This window comes from Ictidomys tridecemlineatus, chromosome 2 (genome assembly GCF_052094955.1).
Source record: "Ictidomys tridecemlineatus isolate mIctTri1 chromosome 2, mIctTri1.hap1, whole genome shotgun sequence".
NCBI classification, from domain to species: domain Eukaryota; kingdom Metazoa; phylum Chordata; class Mammalia; order Rodentia; family Sciuridae; genus Ictidomys; species Ictidomys tridecemlineatus.
The window spans coordinates 170,424,606-170,447,504 of record NC_135478.1 but is presented as its reverse complement, the minus strand read 5'-3'; the positions used below and the strand labels follow the sequence as shown (position 1 = coordinate 170,447,504).

Genomic DNA, 22,899 nt, shown 5'->3' with positions numbered 1-22,899 from the left:
AAAGATATCCTTTAATGATACTATAGCAAAAAAAAAACCTATGGAAGAATGCAAATATGTATTGAAAATTATACCTGATAACTTTTAATTATACTAAGGCAAACAATAGAGGGTATCTGTTCTGACAAAGGAAGTAAGAAATCAAATGATTTGGCTAAGATTCTTTGGAAGGTCAACAGCAATTTTGGGAAACAGAACATACCACATATCTATAGTCTACATATTTTGCCTTTGGCAGTTTTTATCAATGGAAAATGTAAATTGTCTTGCAGAAAGGACAATAAAATTCAGCTATACTGTCCAGGATAATACTTTGGTAAAAGGCAAGACATGATCAGATATACATGCATGGGAAACATCTTTTCATTTTTTCCTCTAGTTTATGGTTCAGGAGATTCCTTGGATAGAAAATGTTTCCCAGCAAATATCTTCTGTCCTCTTTTAAATTCTTCTCATTGGATGAATTATAGAATTGAAAAATTTAGACCCATAATTGACTCAATCCTGGTAAATCTCTCTTGATAAAATTCCTTGTGTACTTGGTGATTTCATTCCAGAGTCTTCCACGACTCCTCATTGAACCAGACATTTTTGGATCTTTATACCTGTGACTGTCTAAAGAGTTAATAGAAGTTGAGTGGCTTTTCTCAACTTCTATTATTTTCTAACTATTTTCTCAACTTCTATTATTTGGCCAAGCCTGACAAAGCTCCAGAACACTTCTTCCTTCACCTCAGAGCATGGATGTCACTCCTACCAGTATGTCTTCCCTGAACTGCAAAATAAGTGCTTATTCAAGACTTTTTGATACTAACGTGGGCTATAATTTGATATGACCTCAGACCAGGATGTGTGTCTAGTTTTACCCAATCACCATATTTCCATTTCATTCCTTACTTCTCATGTATTTTCATGCTCATTTGATTAAGGTTGACTTCTGCAACAAGATAATAAAGCTAATTAAAGCCAGAATTGTGTTTGGTTTTGCACAAATTATGTCTCCACCAACTGGCACTATGCCAGACACAAAACAGGTGCTCAATCAGCATTTATTCAATAAATAATTGAAGAAAGGAAGGAAGGAATCTCTTCACCAAATTATTTGCAAGAGTGGGCAATTTGGATACTTTGTTCTCTCATGTTATTTTTCATGTTTGAGACCCAAATACAAAATGGCATATGCGCTTGATAAACATTACATGGCTTCTGTACATTAAAGTTTGGCTTCATGTAATTCTTTATAATTTTCAAGAATAACTTAATGTGTTAATAATAGTCATTGGTAGAAATCAACACAGATGTCTTACTTGACTCTACACTGAACAGCACTTAAAGAAATACAATTTGCACAAGAAACATGATGAATATTTGTTCAATACTACTATCTAGATGATTTTTCTAGTTATTTTGAATCAACAAAGGTATCATTCATCGATGGTGATTTACATCTCTGGAATGTGCTAGCTCACCACTGGTTTATCACCAAGAATCTTTGGAAAAGTGCACATGGTATCTGGGAGCAACTCCAGATACTTGCATTATCATTACTTCAGCAGCCTGCTGAGAATTCTGTAGTCTGGATCCACTTGGAACAGGGGTTATTATAGAAATCCATCATGAAAAGTGTCTACATGAAATAATAAAAGCAAGGCAGGAGATTTTTACCCAGTCAGGAATTCCAAAACTACATATGGTGTAAGAATTCAAATCTCTTTACATCTACATTTTCAACATGTGTCTAGCCAAGGATTTAAAACTCCAACACCCTTTGTCTCATTTTTGTCTGCTCTCAAAGTGCATGGACCTCAAGACCAAATATTTAAGGTAATGTGCTGCTTTTTAAAAAAATACTCACTGTAGGATCTTTGCCAGCCATTTTGCACTCTTCAACTTTGATTGCAGATGCTGGCCAGAAAACCTGCTCAGAAAGGAAAATAGGTTGCATAATCTCACTTGGATATATGACAGCTCAATGCAGTTCATTGACTTTTTGCTAACTGATTTCCTTAAGGTATTTTCATATTTTTGCTTTAAGATTCCTTTGTCTTCCATCCTATGAGCTCATTATTATGTTATTATTACCAACTCTCTTTCTGTTTCTTTCATCAATTTTTATCTTTAACAAAAGCCACCTAATAATGATACACATTTACTAACTGTATATTAAAATTAGGCCATTATTAACATAGAGGTACACAATCAACACACATTTTGCTCATTTTCATTCATAGCATACTTTTCCAACTACTTATATCACTGTGCATTCACAATATGCTATCTTAAGTTTAGTATTATTTTTAGTAAGCCACAGAGCTAACTAGTAGATTTGCTTAAAAGGGTCCCTTCCTCCTTTAACAGCTAAAAGAGGTCAGGTAAAATCCAGGAGAGTCTCTGAAATGCTGCACTAGTGTTCTAAGATACTATTGTCTTGTCTGGGGTCAAGACTAACAGTAATGACTGCATTTTTTTTTTCATTTGTTAGCTTGTTGCTCATTTAACATGATAAATGCAAAATTTTCTTTCCTTTAATTAATCTTCCTTATTTCTTTACTCCAATGAAGTTCAGTTATTTTGTTGTGAGACTAAAGGCCACACTTGTTCAAATAACTATATACCAGATACTGTTGTTCCTTTCAAATCCTGTGTGGATGACATATATCAGATGAGGTGGGTCTTCCTTGAAAATGACCATTTCTTTCATGCTATGCCCACGTGGCTCTTTTTCTCTTTGTACTTATGTGAACATAGGGAGCATTTTTCTCATGTAGCTCCAGGGTTTTGTTTAATAAAATCTATGAATCTAGACAGAGAGAACAGAACTCATACATTTTCAGAGCATGATTTAAAAACTGCTTATATATATATGACATGTGTCCAGTATTTTCTATTATTCTAAAGAAATACATATAATTTTTCATTATATTTGAAATTCTTAAAGAAAAAAAAAAGGTACCCAGAAGGTCAAAATGGCCCTCATGAAAATGACAAACTTACACTCAAGGGTTCTTGACTTATATTGTTAATATTCAAGGAGAGAATGTGGTCTTTGCTGCCCACATAGATCCGGTCCTGATCTTCATCCATTAGAAGTATCCTGTAGTCTAAAGGGTGGTGGGAAAGGCTGAAGTACTCAGAAGTCTTGGTGTCCCGGAGTTCTGCAATAGTAAAAAGCTCATGTAAAACTAGAATATCTTGGCTCTATAATTCTACTATTTCAATGAAAAGTCTTACAAGAATATTTACCAAAAATGTCAAAGATATGTTTTTCCTCCTACAGTAACCCTTATTTTAAAGTGGAGATATGTTAGTGGACATTTTAAATTATGACCTTTATGCCGACGTAAAAACAAAGAAATCAACAATTCAGTGTTAAAGTTTACGGTGATACTATGTGATTCAAATTATGCATGTTTGCAATAATCTCAAGTTTGTTTTATGAGTGGATGTCACTGTTCAAAACTTCCCACATAGTTAAAATAGATGAATCAGAAAAATGTATAGTAGTAGAACAGAAAACAAAACCAGGAGCAGTGAGAATGTCTTATTTTCTATAAATGTTTTATTCTAATATGTAATACATTCACCATTTTAGAATCATGTCCTACTATAAATAATTTGCTTACTTCCTCAACATAATTTTAGTCAGTAGTATATTTTTCTATAAATAATTTGAAAATATATCTATTTTTTCATTATATCTATGGAAGAGGCAATGATTTTTAAATGATAGAATGCCTATGAATGTATCAAGGGAAAATATGCATTTTTCAAATATCTGAATCTTTATATTTTAAGCATCTCAGTGATCTGTGACTCATGTTCTTGTAATGTCTTTTACATTAAATATGTGCCTGAGTAGCTGTTCTTTAAGAACAATGAAGGAATTATGACAATAAAAGCAGTCAATAACCACTGTAGCAGACCCAATTTTGTCTGCAGGCAAAATGTTCCTTTGAACAATTTAAGACTTTTCTATCAAGCAATTCAGAATTTTTGTTGTTGTTGTTCTTTTGACTATGATCTTAAGAGAATGAGAAATTCTAAGAACAAGACTGTTTTTTGAGATGACTGCTCCCATGATGAATGGATTCTAAATTTTTAGGTATAGAATCAAATCAGATTTCTAGAAACTTTGATATGGCTATAGTTTGACAAACCAAAGTGAAAATAAATGACACTAATGCTTACACACATCAAGAACTACATTCTGTGAGATATATCTTACATGAGAAGATAGAAAAGTCACAAATTTGATCTGTTTCCTTGGCAAACCAGTTCAGACTGTCTACCATAATCTCTTCCAGGTAGTTTCAGCCAATGATATCAATGGCTGTGGTGTTCAACTTCTTGTGACATTAAGCAAGTTACCTAACTTCTCTGTTAGGTAACCAATTTTCTTATTTGTAAAAAGTAACAATAACAGTGTCTTGGGAACTTAGAATTCCCATGAAAATCAATTGAAATAATACATGTAAATATTTGTAATGAGTAAGAAAAAGTGTTCAATAAATTATAATTCATATTACTGTTATTAGTATTCATGTTAAGTTTGCATCATTTATATAAAAAAGAAGATATTTAGATAAAATAAATACATGTTTTCAATTTAGCTTTTTTTTAATTTAAGGAAGTCACATGCATGAAATTATTAACACATAATATTAAATATTAATATTAAATATTAAAGCCTAATTCTCAGATAAACAGTTCATATAATAGTAAAAGATGTGATTTTTAATGTGGAAAAATAACTGAGAAAAACTTTTTCAGAAGGCTCTTGAAAAGCACAATTACAAGGAGAGACAAGAACAAAACACAGTCAGGTATTGATATAGATCTTTGCAAATGAGACTGGGGCTGCTGGGCATAGGAGAGTGTGCTGACCTTCCAGTTTCTGAGCCCCCTTAGACATCATGGACAGAATGGTGACACAGCTAACAGGTGTTGCCACTGGACCAGAAACTGGGACAGTTTCTTTATGAGGAGAGCAAAAAAGGTGGTGGGTGGGGATAGATATCAGGCAGGAAAATGGTCGGACCATGGTAGAGCCAAGGTTAAGGCTAATAGGAAAACTTTCCATGAGCCAAGTAAATGGTACAGAACTCGGGATCAAAGCAAGTGTCCCTCAAAGGCCAGATTGCCTTCATTCTGTGTAAATTCCCAGTGTTTTACCAAGCTTGTTTTTCACTGAAGGAATGTAATTCACAGTTGTGCAAACATTTTGGGTAGGTTATAGGTTGGGCAGCAGAAGAGATTCGAATTAGTATCTTTTGTATAAATAATTCTCCAGTGAAATAAACAGAATAAAGCAATAAAATGACTGAGTTCTTGCCTCTGGGACCCAACTACTGGAAAGGGTCTGAATCCTGGCTTTACCATTTCATTTTGATATGTACTTATATGACTCTCTGAATCCCAGCATCCACATCTGTAAAGTAAGGATAATAATAAACATGCCTCACTGGGTTACAGGGAGGTTTAAATTGGTGGGGCACATTAAGTGAACCTTAGTTACAGTGATGTTAGTTACACAGGTTATCTATTTGAGATTTGGGGTGAGGCATCCGTACTCAACCAACAATGTCAGAACAAGTCTTCACATAAGAGAGGAAAAAGAGAGAATCTACTTGAATTACTTGAGGAGAGTACATTAATAAAATAAGACATTCTTAAGGGAAATAAGTTGAGTATACGGAATCACTTTGTAGTGTGAGAACTGAAAGACTAAGAGAGTTTTAGTTGTCAAGACATGATGCCCATAAACTCCAGATATACTAGAAACAGGAAGGAAGAGTTGCTTCAACAAACACTTAGAATCAAGCATATGAAGTGATTTTATACGAGATTGGGGGGAGATAAAAGAAAGGCACAATTTATCCCAACATTTAGTCTAGATTTATTTTTTTTTCAAAATATTCTGTTTTCTTTTCTCTTTCTTTTCCTAATCCATACTGAAGTAGAGCCAACAATGAGTTATTAGCTAGGAAAATAGCCTCAATTGATTTTTGTTTGCAAGTAACAAACAATGGCAGTTCTCTTCTTCACCTGTTTCATTAGAAAATAATCGATATTTTGCATTAATTCAAATACCAGAGGGTGCAATAATCACATCAACTTGAAGACATTTCTGGTGCAAGGATTTTTAATTCATGTTCCTGAGCCATAAAGCATTTTCAGATTTAATTATCTGTATCTCATTTACTGTGTGACAGCTGTTAACCAAGGAAGATTTACTTCAGAAGTGCCCTTGTCATGATAGAAGCCTAGGCTATTTTGTTAAAATGCTATTTAAATTGCTGTTAGTAGCAATGATTAAATTTTGGGACTTGAGGGAATTATGTTTTGTTCTGTTTTTAGAATAGAGAGATGAGTTCAAAGCAATGAGAGTTTTATCTATAAAAAGAATGACCCAAGAATCTATCATTTTGATTCAATGTAGATCCATCTTCTGTAAATGAGTGTTTCAATTACTTGTCCACCATTGTACTAAATGACTGATTTAATGGTGTGGTCCCAGGGAGAGAAAGAAATCACAATTATTAGTTCCTCATCTAAAGAAGTCCAAGAATGGAGCTGTCTTACATTTCTTTTAATCTTAATGATGTCATCCTTTTTTATAGCATCAGAGGTACAGCTGGTTGTGTTGTTTCTCAGGACATGCTCAACTGATTGAGAAGAGACTTGGCTGAGAGGAAGTCGGATTAGAAAATGCAGCCCCACAAAGGGCAACATAGGTCTCCAAGTTCCTGGGAAAATCTCCTGGGAAATAGTATTTAAAAAAAAAATAGAGCATGTTTCTGTCCTGGACTCTGCATTATTGTAGAGCTCCATGATGGAAAATTACTGCAATCCCTTCTATGCCAATGTTTTCTGAGGGAAATTTTACAGCACAATATGCTCACCTAAAGTTCATGTGTCCACATAGATTTTGTTTTGTAATGGAAGCCACTGTGAGACTTGAGAATTAAACCCAATCTAGAGCAATGCATTCCCCAAAATATAAACACTAGCATTGTAAACTTTGAGTCTACTTAAGTATAGTCAGTGTATTGCTATAGCCATTAAAAATCAAAACAATCAATATATAGTAATATTTTTTATCTGTCAATAACACTTCATTCCAGTCACAAAAGAACTAACCTTTGGTTTCTGTTAAGCCAGAGATTTTAATATTCCTGAGGTGACTAAGTGCTTAAGAATCTTATTCATGTGCCCTGGAATGTAATCTTATTGAGGCATATTTATAGTCTTCCCTTTTATTATGAATAATATACATTTGTTAGACTACATAGAAAGGGAGCTCATAAACTCAGAATACATTATTATTGGTCTTTCATAAAATTCTAAAATAGGCAAAAAATCATTTGATTGAAAACCACTTCCCAAAAGTCTCTCATTTAGAAGCATATGCAATAATGAATTATTAATTATATTTAAAGCTCATAATGCACTATTGATTTTTTATTCAACACATATTTATTGAGTTATTATCACACAAGGCTGGATATTTTGCTCAAGTAGAGGAAACAGCTATGAAGATTTGACCTTGTGACAATTTTAAATCCTACCTATGTTCTGTTATTTTGTTTGGCTACCCCATTGTAGCATCGCCCCATTATAAACTTAACTCTGCTTCAGGCAGAATGCACACTACAGATTTCAAAGTAAATCCTTGGGATACCTTTTACTTAAGAGATAGTGCTACTGACAGGATAATTTCCTCTCCTGAAAGTCTTATCTCAGAAGAATGTTAAGTAGAGTGGGCTCAAATGACCATCCTCTCCCTGAGGCTTAAGGTTTTGCAACTGGGTTAGAAACTGAACTTCACCTGTCCCTCTAGGAAAATTCCTGATAAAGACAAGAGCAGTGAAACTTTACCTGACTGAAACTACAGCTCCTAATTTCTAAAGTAAACAGAGATCAGAAGGCATGTTGTTAAACCACATTTGCTCAAAATTAATAAACCCAAGTAACAATATCCATCAGCTCACCAGTAGCAGTTACTGTCTTGGGTGCTTTATATACTTATTTCTTTTAATTGTCATTCAAAGCATCTGCATTAAGTCCTAATATTTTTCTAGTTCCACATACAAAGAAACAAAAATTCAGTGTATTTAAGCAACCTAACAAGGTCACACAGTAAGATCCACCATTCAAAGCAATGTCAGTTCTTAATCTCTGAACTCCATCAGATACATTCTTGCTTTTTTAATCAGATGGACAACTTCATTCCTTATTTGTAGAGTTTCTATTGTGTTCTTGCCCTCAACATGAGTTTGTCCAATATCCAATAAAGTCCAAGAAATTCCTCAGCCTCTCTAATCTAGACTGCCCATTGGGGAGAGATGGAAACCACACTGCAAACAACTTGAGAATCATCAAATCCTAGGATGGTTTGCTGAGCAGGGCTCCACTCTACTGTGCTCACCACACCATCCCAGGATGCCCAGGAGGCTGCACGAAACTGGTCAGGCTTAGTTCACACAGAAGATAAAAGGTTCCGCTTTTCTATATTTCTTGAGAGATGGGCATGATTAGCTGAGTGGAAGCAAAATGCCAGACGCATGAAAGAAGGAATGAGAGACACAATTCAGGGAGCCTGGCCAGAGAAAGGCCATGGCAAACCCGGGGTGTATTTCCCAGGCATTGCATCAGAGGGAAGATTAGCCAACATACAGGAGCCTTTATAAAGACAAAGTCTTGCTCTGGTTTGCCCCAGACAGCCCCAGTTCATGCTTGTTTTCCTGGCATAATAATCAGTAGTGCCCTTTTTCATTCTCAAAAGATTCATGGTTTGGATGGTAAGTTATATGGTCACTGTACTCTTAAGTCGCCTCTTCTTAACTGTCTTGAATGACTTTCTATTACTTTTAGGATCAAATCTAAACTTTTAACACATCCTTCAAGACCTGGCCTGATCTGGTTTAAGATGACCTCACTAGAAATGTCAATCATCACTGCTGGCGTATTTTCTTTGTATTCTTGCCCTTCTTTTCATATCTCATAACTTGCTGTGCCCCTTTCTGCCTCGGAGCCTTGCGATATGTTATTCCTCTTACAAGATTTTTCCTCTCTTCTAACTCCTACTCATAACTAGAATAACAGTTTCACTGTAATTTAAATAGGGCTGCTTCATTAAAATGTCCCTGACCCTTTATGTGAATTCTCAGATCTGCTGATATTTGTGTATTTATTTTTTTGTGGTTTTCTCTTCTCTGGATGGGTGACCGGTACACCATTTGCAACTGGTTCAAAATGCCATGAGCTGGGGATGGGGATGACATTCTATGACTTACTAAGATCCATTTTGTCTTTTCAGGTTACAAGTGATTCTGAATAAGGGACCAAGCTTTTTCTTTAATAACATTCTACCTTTTTTTCTGCTATATTGAGTTTTAAGATCTTTTAATCTCGGTGAATTAAAGATATGAGCATTAATCAAAAAATGATAAAAAACAAACATCAAATTTTAGAACATAGGTGCTTTTGTGAAAGAATTTATCATGATTATAAAGTGGGGTGTGAGGGCCGGGGCTATAGTTCAGTGGTAGAGCGCTTGCCTTGTACTCGTGAGGCCCTGGGTTTGATCCTTAGCACCACATAAAAATAAATAAATAAATAAAAATAAAGATATTTTTAAAAAAACACACATCTTTAAAAAAAAGTGAGGTGTGAAAATGAAATATTACTCAGTCTTAAAGAAGAATGAAACAATGGCATTTGCTGGTAAATGAATGAAACTAGAGAAAATTATGTGTGCTAAGCAAAATAAGCCAATCCCAAAGAACCAAAGGTTGAATGTTTTCTCTGATATGCTAATTCACAATAAGGTCTGGGTGAAGAATATAGGTAATTTGGACTAGACAGAGGGGAGTAAAGGGAAGGATGGGGCACTGGGTAGGAATGATAGTAGAATGACAAGGACATTATTACCCTAAATGCATATATCATTAAATAATCTGTGTAACTCTACGTCATTTATATATAACCTGACAAATGAGAAGTTATACTTCACTTATGTATGATGGGTCAAAATGCATTGCACTGTCATATATAACTAATTAGAACAAATTTTTAAAATGTAGGGTATAAGTCTTGGTGTTGCGAGGCACTTTGGAATTAGTTTACAGGGGTTCAAGTTCTACTTTCACCTTTTGCCAGTACAGGACTTTCCCCAATATCCCCATCTACACCACTCCTGTACCTTAAGTCCTTCACCTTCAATTTAAAAAGAAGAAGACTTTTTAGTAACCAGAACAATATCTAATTTTCCCTGTAGCAATAAAACTATCTAAAAAAAATTATTGCTTTTTCACTATTTGCAAATATTATCTGCTATAAGCATCATCCACATATTTTGTTATAGAATATCCATTTAGCAAATGCAATGAATATTTCACTTTATAATAAAATGTGGTGTTTAAAAACTTATCTTAGAAATATTGCCATATTAATGCCGCTGTGCATTTTCTGGATAAATGAAGATAAAACAAAAAAACCCTCATTTTTCATTATCCGACCTAAGACAGATTCCATTTCTGTTGTGTGGTTCAATAAAATAGAGAATCTTAAATTCTAATTTTTCTTCGTTTAAGCTCACTTGGAAAAAAGTAAAAGCAGATTTCAACTACTTTAGGTGCCATTCATGACTCCTTGCTTGGAAAGCAAGGGCCACATTCTATCTCAGGGTAGGAAGAATATTCGATTAGGGAATATTTCAGGTGACAGACTGAAACAACAGGAGGTACCTCTGGAAAGCAGAACTGATCTGAATTTATTGCTAAACCCTGGGGAGAAAACATGGATACACTGAGATGTCAGCATCAGTGGTGTTCCTAGGTCAGGAAGGCCCCAGTTTCTGAGTGTCCACTCGAGATGTAAACAAGGGAGATAAACTTGTGGAGGAGAAAGCACTTCATTTGACACCTCCTTTCTAGAGCTCTTGACACCTCTGGGGGAGCAGCTGTGGGGCAAAGTGCTCAGAACAGTGGGTCTAAGGTGGTGAATAAAACATGGAAACATAAGAGAAAGGCAAAATTTTAAAAAGAGTTAAGAGGGTAGGAGTACATAATTACAGTTGAAATTGCTGTCAATGAGTGTACCTCTACTTAATCTAATATTATGCTGTTATTACAATTGTTTATGTAGGAACTTTCAGATATGAAAAACATTTTCTTATGCTGTTAGTTTTCAAAGCAGTCTATATTCAATATGAAAACAATTATGAAAAGTTCATTCTCATAAAGTAAAACTGGAGGTCAAATATTGTAAAACACAAATATCAAAGCCCATAAGTAGTGAGACAAAAATTTAAAGACAGGCAATACTTTAGACCAATGGATGTGTGGGCAGGGATGGAGAAGCAGCATGGTGCTTCATGCTAGCAAAACCTCAGGGAAGAAGGAACACACTAGACCCCATTCTCCACTCCCAGCTCCCAAACTGACCACAGTGGAACCACAGAAGCAAGATTCTGACAATAAAATTCAACACTTCTCTGTCACAAAGTATATCTTATATAGAGAGTTTCTAAGCCTTCAATAAAACTTGCTTCTATACCTCTAAGCCTTCCAATGGAACTCCTATCAGAATATTAGAATTACAGCAAGAAGAGTAGGAGATCCCATGTGCTGAGTGAGGTCTCTTGTTCATCTTACTCACATAAATTTCTCTGATCCTTTATGACATGGGTCCCCATGACATCAAGCTTGTGTTTGTATATAATGCAGCAGGCTCTACACAAAATAAGAATGCTGATTGAGGCCTATATTTACACACTCATTCCATAGATGGTATATGAGATAGGGCCTTGGTAAAAAGATGAAAAGTTTTGGTCTCTCACTCCAAGAGGACAGCCTAAATTGGAGATACGTAAACCACTGCAGAAGAAGATACCTTCAGAAGTAGGGGGAGCACCGGAAAAGGAAGATGAAGACTTACTGGATCTAACCAGGAAATCTTAGAGGGAAGTGCTTGAATTTATCTCCTCATTCCACAAATATTAGTTGAGCCACTGTTAATATTAAACTAAAAATCACAGTAAAAAATGCACAAACTGTACTAGAAGACAGGGTAAATTTTGACAACCAGGACAGCTGCCTTATATCAGGGGTCAGAAAAAACTGCTGTGAGGAAGTGTGAAGTAAATTGTGACCTAAAGGATAAATAATGAGCTAATAAAGACATAAGCATTTTACATAGAGTGGAAGGAGCTTGTTTGGCAACCTGAGGCAGAGGATTCAAAGGATGATCAGAAGTTTTTGGAACTGATAAAGAAGCAGATTTGTGTGGGGATTTCTGAGCAGAAGTGAGGAGCCAAACAACATGCAAAACTACGTACATACTTCTTGAATGTCACAGCAAACTCCTTGAATGTCAAACCAAAATGTTTGGATTTTTCCCAAGTCACTTGAGGTGCCAATGAAAAAATTTGAGAAAGTATAGGACATAATCACATGCAAGTTTTTTTTAAAAAGATCATTCAGCTAATAAAGAGTTCTTGGGAAATTATTTTTGATAAAATATTAAGTGAATTATAGAATAAAAATATATATCAATGTATAAGATGCCTGCATAACAACATACATACAAAGAAAGAAGTCCTAGGAAAAAATTCGACTTATTAATATTCTTCTCCATGCCGTATTCAAATAGAAGTAGAGTCTGATAACGCTAAGGAATTATTTTGGTGTCCTTATAGTTTAAAGAATTATAATTACTCTTTGATCAAGAAACAAGCAGGGCAAACTTTCTTTATGGACCACTGTGATTTACATATTTTCTCAAACAGGAGTCGGGTTGCATTGAAACTAACAAAATGTTGAACTAGGCAAGAGGAAATACAAATTACTAACTGGAAACAATCACATAGTGCCAAAAATTCTCTATCTCTAGATTCCCTTGGAATGATGAAAGGCCACCCACAACTTTTAGCAAGACAATTTGGAATTTAGAAGCCCAGCTCCCCCCACAAGCCAAATTCTTGAACTATATTTTCAATTGATGCATTCTTAACTCCATTTTCATTTGAGCACAGAGAAAATATAATAAACTGTACGCTATAAAATCTCAATTTTTAAGGAGCCAGACTTTATGAACCACAAGATATACAGATGTTTTCCTAAAGAGAGAGAGAGAGATGTTTTGTCTAAATATTATTTAGCTCAGTGTGACTCATTGTTTAGACAAGTTATTGCATTTGGCTTGAAAACAAGAAACAAGGTTGGAGAACTCTAGAGGACAGTAGAGGCATGTTCCTTTCACTTCAAACACATCCATCAGACATTCAATGCAGGAATCCCCCTGTCTCCTTTTTTCTTGTATCTCTGTCCCCTGACACAGTCTAAAATACAAGGTCAGTGACTCTGCAGCATTCAGCTGCTAGAGAGGAGATTTAAACAGTCCTTGGGAGTGTGCTCCTACATAGTAATGGAGCAATCCTTTGATTCTTTTCAAGAGAAGCATAAAGAATCCAACCATGTTTCCTGCAGCTTTGAAAGCCCTAGGCTCATCATAAACACAATGGCTCTTCAATGTATATGCAAGACATTTCTCTTTTCTTCCTGCTAGACTGTGAGGCCATTTGTTTTCAGATTTCACGTGATGGTATTTTTGTAGTGGCATCACTCAATCTTTCAAGAGAAGACAGTGTTGCACATTTTTGTTTTGTTTTGTTTTTGCTCTGGAAACATAATATTTATCATTCTTGCATGCACTTCAAGGAGAATAGCAGAAAGTGGGACTCAAAGTTTATTTATTTTTACCAAATGTGGCCGCCTTCATGAGATAATCATTAGCCATGAATGTCTAAGTCTCAGTGTACAAGTAAGATCTTTTGGTGAATATAAGGCACAATTAAGAGAGGAAGTGGCAAACCATAGAAACCAAAAATTTTAATCTGAGTATTAATGATTCTTGGTCTATTTTTAACGTGGAAGTAAATTTATTTCCATGTACTTAGGGCCACTTCTGAATCACGAATATCAAAAAGCAAAATGTATTTTATTGGGCAAAATGACAGGGGTGCCTATTGAGGTAGTATTATTTGATGAACTTCATATTAAGCATTTTAAATGACTCAGTAGGATTAAGTCAAACCACATTATGCCATATACCCAGAAGACTGGATAAGCAGGTTTATGGTTAGGTATTTGCCTTTGGTTTCTTTCATCAAAGAGACATAAAAAGGTTGTACTTCCCTACCTTTAAACCTTTGCAAGCATTGTTACTTCATAGTGAATTTTAAAATAACAAAGATTATCTTTTAACATTCAAATGGAAAATTAACTCTGCATGATTCAAATCCAAAAGTCAATTTAACCAAGAACATACAGATAATTAAATGGATTTCTCTCTCTTTCTCTCTGTCTCTTAAACCTAATGCATATTCCTAGAACAATGTCTGGCTTTTGAAGACAGATCTATTGTCAAATCTTGGCACTGTATCTGACTACTCATGTGGTTTTACAAAAATTACTTAAATTATTGGTGCCTAAGTGTCCCCACCTGAATAATGGAAATAATAATACCTGTTTCCGACTACTATGCTCATTGAATGATAAAATAAGCGTGAAGCACTTATAGGCTTGTAGCTATCACTCATAACTTGTAGTCTTCATGCCAAGATGAGAATTAAGTCTTAAATAGTATTATTTGTGCAATGTCCTAGCTCTAAGGCATAACTTTATAGTTGTTTTCTGAGAGGTTTTTTTTAGTTGTAGATAATACCTTTTATTTTTTTGTTTATTTTTATGTGGTGCCTCATACATCGAGCCAAGTACCCTACCACTGAGCCACAATCCCAGCCCTCTGAGTTAATTTTTACTAAAATCTATTGAATTAATGTTTAATTAATATAAAAATACAATTAGTGTTACAATTAAAAATAGCATCTCAAAATTTTAGAAAAATAATTGTTTTAATTCTAGCACAAAAGAGAATGAAAACAGTAAAAACAACTTTGCATAACATCATCCAGACTATTTTATTTTCCACTTACACTAATTCCTACCAGGGATATATGAAATACCTACATATTTTCTAAGAACAGTTCATGGCAATAATTCTATTTGCTAGGTCTTATTATTTTTCCATTAAATAGGTTAAAAAAAACTGGAGATGACTCTTGGTAAACTTTTTCAAATTTTGAATGTCAGGGAAAGTGCCCATGCCCATGCTCTCCAATTTCTCCTGGCGGATGAGCATATACTCAGCTGATGAACCTGGCTTCCTTCACTTTTCTCTGAGCATAGCTAGGGTTTTCTTTCTTTTTTTTTTTTTTTTCTTTTTGGTATTGGGGAATGAATTCAGGGACACTTTACACTGAGTTACATCTCCAATCCTTGGTATTTTGTTAATTTTGTAATAATTGCTGAGATTACAGGTGTGCACCACTGCATCCATAGGTTTATACATTTTAATGCACTTAAGAGCTCTGCAACTTGCTTATGAAATATGAAAATTTTTACAAAATAAAATTCTAAGGAATAAAAATATTTCTTTACATAAACAGTTATTTAGTGAGTCTTTTCAGATCTGTCTATTGAACATACAGACTTGCTACAGTACCAAGGCCAGTGCCAAGATAAACCTATGTCTTCCCAAGCTTGCCTCCTTTAGGCAATGCATATCTCAGCTCTCTTCTGCTCCAAGAGGAGATCCCCAAGACTTACTGAAGAGTCACTCCTGCCTGATTCTCTACATCAGAGTCCTATTTTACTAACTTTAGTGCCTGAGTATTATTTCTGACTTTTAGACTCAACTTCACTTGAAATAGTGTGCTCTTTGTACAGAATTAATATCAATATGTGACAAATTGAAATGTTTTGGGGAGGTATGTATTTATAAGCTAATGTTTAATAATGCTTTATATTTGAAACCATCTGACAAAAAGAACTCAAGACCCTACAAAACATTTATCTTTCTTCCCAAAGCTTTGTGAAGGTCAGTAATAATTTACACTATTGTAAATTTTCCTGTTTCTACAAACAAGCTGAGAAGAGTCTCAAAATGTTGAGATGGAAACAGGAGAGAGGGACTGAAGCCCCATATACATTTGCAACACATGTACAGACATGTTTTCTCCTTAGTTTGGTTTATAGGAACTCGGATTGATATACAAATGTGTTTTAAATGTTCATGAACTAGCCAATTACTAGACTTTTACAACTACTTTTTACTTTTAAAAAAGTATTTAAGTTCTCCTAAGATCCACACTTTTTTTCTGCAAAATCCTGATTATCATGCATATACTACTGATCGTGCTATTAAACCTAATATTTGTATGATATTATTTTCCAAATTATCATTCATCTTCAGTACAGTCCTAGAAGGTACAGAATAATTCCGAATGTGGGCCCTTGGGTGATAGTGTCAACTCAAACAACCCTCTTTAACACCTTCTTGTGTTATATAGAAGTTGCTTAAGTCTTCCGAGTCTCAATGTATGTACCTATAAAATAGGATTAGTGATATTATTGTTCTTGTGAGTTGGTTATTTGAATAAAACAAATTAGTACATTAAATTAGAGCACTTCCAGTTATACTGTTATCATTATTCTCACTTTGAAAAAATAATAGTTATCTTCCACAGAGAGGTCAGACATCTTTCTCAAGGTTGCCAAATAAAAAGTGACTAACAAAAGAAAATTGAAATGATGTCTTTTTGGCTACAGAACCACTGCCCCTTCCAGCACACTATTCCACTTTTCCACACTGCCTGCGCAAATCCTTAGAGCTCTATTGCACCATCAGTGAACCAAGTCTGTTTGTGTCCTTCTACCATAACACATCCCTCCTTAACTCCTGTTATTCACCCAGTACACATCTTTCCTAATGCTCATTAGGCAAAACCAGATTCATTCATTCATCACCCAAGTCTGAGCACTCCTTAAAAATTTTATTTTTAAAAAATATTATTTATTTTAGAAAACTATGGAACATTCTAGAGAGATTGAAAGATTGCACCCGTTTAATGAAAACCATTTAAACTGACCTGGAAAAGGCCTTCAATTTTGTATTCAATTTGGGAAAGGGGGAGGGAACAGAAGAAACAGGGTCATTTGTCAGGGTTGCCTGACTTCACTAATTTGTCATTCACCAGGGAAGAAATCCTGTACCTTGTGCTGTGGGCTGGGAACAGCTATGGCCCTCTCTGCCAGTTAGGTGGATCACCATACCTGAATAGCATTGGTAGAGAATAGCTTTATTTTTCTTTTTCTAAATGTAATCAAACACAACTCATTAGGCATCCTCATTTTGCTTGTTAGGCACTAAGGACAGACAATGAGTTCATCCTGTGATGTGTCAATAAGTCTTCCTGGGCTGAGAAGTCCAGGAAGACTTCTGGACTTACTGAGCCAGCAGGCATGAGAGCCAAGAGGCTACAAAAAAGTGAGGTGGCATTGTGGGAAGCCCATACTTGACAGCAAATGCAGCAGAGGGCAACAATAAACTTTTCTCATAACCAGCTTTTTACTGGTGAGTGGATCATCTCAGCTGCATTTGTAAATGAAGGGGCCTCCCTAAATATTCAATAAAAACCTTTTAGTATTATATTTTTTTTCTGATTTTAAGAATTTATTAAACCATCAAAAACTCTCCCCCAAAGTAAACTTCAAGTTCTTTCAAATTTTATCCACAATACACTTTTGCTACTCATGCAATCAATCATAATGTTTAAGAATAAATTACATGACTTTTGAATAATAGTTAAGCAAGTAAATACAATTAAAACTAAATTTGCACATTTCTAGTTTTCTATGATTTGATATTCAGAATAAAATTTAGCACAAGTAACTAAAGAACAACAAAAATAAAATTATTTCAAGAAATATTTCTCTCTGGAATTTCTTTTTAGTTGTAGATGGACACAATACCTTTATTTTGTTTCCTTATTTTTATGTGTGCTGAGGATGGAAACCAGTGCCTCACATGTGAGAGGCAAGCGCTCTACCACTGAGCAACAGCCCCAGACCCTAAGCTAACTTTTAAATGAAGGTAACTCCTGTACTCTTTTGATTAAAATCTCTGTAAAAACAGTGCAAAGGTAAACAATTCTTCTCTCTATCTACTACATAACTGTGCACAAAATCAAGTGGTTTAAAAACTATTAAATGATGACTGTAACACCTGCATGCCTCCAGCACCTAGACAGACATTGAGTAGCTCTCAAGGTCACTTGGGTCATGAGGTGCCATGTTCTAACCTGCTTAAAAGTTCTCCTCTTAACATAATTTGGTGGAGGGGTGGGGGTGCTAAAAGAACTTTTTAGTTCCATTCTTCTTATTGGTTTTTAAATATATTCTTCAAAGAACTTCTACTCTTCATTCCTCTTATTAATTATATTTAGAAAATACAGGCAAAATGCTATGAGTCCAATTTTTTCTTCACGCCAAGCATTTTTTCTCTCCATCATTTCCTTTATTTCATTGTCATTTAGTGTTTCTTTCTTACATGTGATTTATGCAGCCTGTGCATTTTATAGTAAATGGTCATTTTTCATCCCATATTTTCATTTCATTTTTCAATATAGGATGGGTCTATTAAAGTAACTGTTGGAGGAATCTAGATCAAGGAATTCCTTCTTTTTCTAAATTTGGAAGACCTCTCTTGAGACTGAGCACAGTCTTTATGTGGGAGATGATAAGATGGCTCCTAAACCCACTTCAACACTCTTACTGTCAACGTGTCTCACAGCAACACATGCTTCTTAATGCAAGATATTTTACTGCCTTTTAATCCAGATTTTGAAGGTCATATACAACATCATTTTGCAGCTAAGTTTCCAAATTTAGCTGTTAGTATGTCTACCTAATTCTACCATCAGCGGATAATTACTTAATCTTCTACAGTAATCTTATTTACTATTCTGCAAGAAAAAAAAAGAATACAAGAATACTTAGCCTTCATTTTATGTCATTTATAATAAAATTTTCCACATAGAATTTCAAACCACAGAAGTGACAACGCTATTTTAGTAGTGGTGGCAATGAATGAACTAGGATATTTTGCTGAGTAGATATATAAAAAGAAAAATTAACAGAACTAACTAAATATTTTTTCTGATTTTAAAACCCTTGATCATTTATTTTTAAATGAATAGAGTATAAGATTTTATGGTGATCTCTATGTTGTACATAATAAAATCACATTTATAAATACATTTTCTTAAACATGGGTTCCAGTGAATTTAGTAGAAATAATGTACTTTTTCATAGGAGATGTTCAAAGAGAAATGAAATAAGCACTATATGTAAGGATACAGACTAAAAGATGTTCTCTGCTGTTGAAAATATAAATGGGTACATTGTTTTTGGAAGACAAGTCTGTTATAGTTTGAAATGTGAAAAGTGTACAACAAAATAAGTGTATAGAAGACTATCTTCAAGGTCCTGGCATAGGTAAAGAGTTGGTGTATAGAGCAAAAAATTATAAACCATAAAAAAAACATTGATGAGTTGAAATACATTAAAATTTGGAATTTCCATGTAGGCAATAACACCGCTATTTGAAAAGCATTCTAAGCTATGGGAAAAAAAATTGTAAACACATATAACTTATAAAGGGCTCAGATGCAGACAGTATAACAAACTCCTAGAAATCAATAAGAAAAAAGATAAACTAAAATAAGTGTGAAATGACTTGAAATGAGTATTTGTCAGACATCTAAATGACCAACAAACATTGGGAAAAGTGTTCAAATGCATTAGTAATTAGAGATTATAAATTAAAACTTCAATGAGATGCCACCACAAAGCTACCAGACTAGCTTAAAACTTCTGTTTTTAAGTAACAATAAAAAGTTGTGGATTTTCAACATTTTTCAATGGCATCAAAAATGAAATTTCTTATTTTGCAGGAAGGCACAAAAAATTCTATACCCACTTTAGAAAAAGGTTTGGCTTTACCTCATCAATTTAAACCTATGCATAATATATGACCCAACAATCCAATTCATAAGTACATTCCAAAAGGATAATTACAAGAATGCTCACAGCAGTTTTATTCTTCAAAGCTCTAAAATGGAAATGACATGAATATCCATTGACAGGAGACTGGATAAACAAATTATTGTAGTTTTTATACATCACTACTTAGTAACGAAACCGAATAAACTTACATCTTCACAAAATAATTTCAATGACTGTTTCAAAAAATATTAAGCAAAATGAAAAAAAATCCTATATAATTCCATTTAGATAAATTTCAGAAACATGAAAAATTATTCTGTCATTGTTATGGTTTAGATATGAGATGTCCCCCAAAAAACTCATGCATGAGACAATGCAAGAAGATTCAGAAGTGAAATGATTAGATTATGAGAACTATATTCCATGGATTAATCCACTTAAATGTATTAACTGAGTGGTAACTGCAGGAAGATAGGGTGTAACTAGAGGAGGTATATCACTGGGATCTGCCTTTGGGTTTATATTCTGTCCCTGGTGTGTGGAGCTCCCTCTGCTTCCTGAGGGTCATGTCCTGAGCCTCATTCCTCTGACATGCCCTTCCACCAGGATGTTCTGCCTCACCTCAGGCCTAGAGCTTTGAAGTCAGCCAACCGTGGACTGGACCTCTGTAACTGTAAGTCAAAATAAACTTCTCTTCTGTGTTGGTCTCAGTTATGAAAAGTTGACTCAAACAATGGTTTTAGAAATCACGACAGTGATTCATTTAGAGAGAAGAGAAGGGATAGTCATTTTATAGGGGTCTGGATATATTTTTAAACCTGAGTAGTAGTTACACAAATATGGTCTCTGTGCTCACTTATTTGATAACTCATACATACTGAAGATTTTTGTATTTTCTGTATCTATGTTTGATTTGTTGAAAATTATATTTTATAAAAAAGGAGTATTTCAATCTGTAGATGATTTAGTTTCTGAGCCAATAAGTGTTTTCTTTGGTTGCTGTAACAAATTACCACAAGTTTGGTGACTTAAAACCACAGAAACTTATTATCTCCCACTTTTAGAAGCCAGAAGTACACTCTCTTGAGGTTGTAGGGGAGAATTTATTTCTTAGCCATTCCAGCTTCTATTGATTTCTTGGCTTAGATTACCCTACTCCATTCTCTTCCTGTGTGGTCACATTGTATTTTCCTCTCCTTCTGTGTCAGCCCTCAGACTCTTATAAGGGCATTTGTGAATTTAGGGCTCACCTGGTAATCCAGGGTTATTTCTCCATCTCAAGAGTTAAAATGTATTTGCATGTCTAAAGGCAATTTTGCTATATTCCAGAAATTTCACAGGTTCCACAGTTAAAATGGGGATATCTTCAAGGACAGGGTAGGGACGAAGAGCTTGAGAAGAAGATTTACATTAAACAGGGATGAAAGGTGGGAGGGAAAGGGAGTGAGAAGGGAAATCGCATGGAAATGGAAGGCAATCCTCAGGGTTATACAAAATGATATATAAGAGGAAAGGAGGGGTAAGACAAGATAATATAAATGGAAGAAATGATTTACAGTAGAAGGGGTAGAGAGAGAAAAGGGGAGGGGAGGAGAGGGAAGGGGGGGATAGTAGAGAATAGGACAGACAGCAGAATACATCAGACACTAGAAAGGCAATATGTCAATCAATGGGAGGGTAACTGATGTGATACAGCAATCTGTATACGGGGTAAAGTTGGGAGTTCATAACCCGCTTGAATCAAACTGTGAAATATGATGTATTAAGAACTATGTAATGTTTTGAACGACCAACAATAAAAAAAAAATGAGTGGAACCAAAAGATATTAAGGTTTTACTTCTGGCCAGGCACTGTGGTGCACGCCTGTAATCCCAGCAGCTCAGGAGGCTGAGGCAGGAGGATTGTGAGTTCAAAGCCAGCCTCGGCAACTTAGCAAGGCCCTAAGCAACTCAACAAGATTCTGTCTCTAAATAAATATTTTTTAAAAAGGAAAAAAAAATGGGGATATCTTTCTTCAACATAGTACAGAGTGCTGCTGACAGGAATCTCTATGAGTTCTGAGGACAGAGAAATAACTGAGCACCAGCTACTGTGAAGAAGACCTCACAGAGGAGAAGAAAGATACATTTGTATAGATTTGGAGTCTATACTGTGGGGAGGACAGGCTATGATGAACAAAATGGCCACAAAAGATGCCAAATGATAAAAAAAAAAAAAGTCTAATTTGATCTCCTATTAGATATGCAAACTGAAATACACATGCCTAAAATGTGGTACATTTTCTTGAAGAAGATATTGTTCATTTCAGTTATATTTACACATCTGAATTTAGAACTGTGAAACTATTAGTCTTAATGTCATCAAAATATGAAGGAAGTGAAGATAATTAATGATTTATTTTTGGGGGGTTGTTTTCCCACCCCTGTGAAACCCTTTGCCTTCTCTAAATGCCTGTGTTTATTACTCTCATGCAGAGCCACTCAGGCAGCTAATGCCCACACAATGGGCGGTGTTGCCAGAATGGAGTGCCCAATCATCACTCTGGCACTAGGAGACTCAGACACGTTTTGTTGGATGCAGATGGACACTTTTGTTATAGCCCCCTACTGGGTGCCTGAGAGAAGTCCCTGTGGAGAGTCAAGACACTAGGGTATCTGCTCTTCTCAGCATTGTTACACAGGACAGATTAGTCCCTGACCTTATTCATGTTACTGGCTTGAAATGCTTGCCCATCTATCCCCTCAGTACCATAGCTGGTGTCACTTGCTATTCACAAACCCCTCTTCAAAATTCAAGGAGATTTGTTTCTGGCATCCTTTCATCGAAAATGAAACAGATATGGTCATACTCTTCATAATGAAAACTTAGGTCATTGTACCGTTTAAAAATTATTTTGCTCTTATTTATACTTAATGATTTTAAGTGAAACATCAAAATTATCCTAAAAAATAGTTAGATTTAAGAGAGGTTATTGATTAAAAAAATCTT

General features: G+C 34.9%; 1 protein-coding gene across 1 annotated transcript in view; it reads right to left on the bottom strand.

The window, feature by feature from the left end:
* Sema3c (semaphorin 3C) overlaps positions 1–22,899 on the bottom strand; it is a 159,499-nt gene that overhangs the window by 75,072 nt on the left and 61,528 nt on the right. The window contains exons 3-4 of the mRNA XM_005340671.5: positions 2,995–3,155; positions 1,856–1,918 (exon numbers count right to left, since the gene is read on the bottom strand). Coding sequence (XP_005340728.1) covers positions 1,856–1,918; positions 2,995–3,155 — 224 coding nt within the window. The remainder of the gene's footprint in view (positions 1–1,855; positions 1,919–2,994; positions 3,156–22,899) is intronic.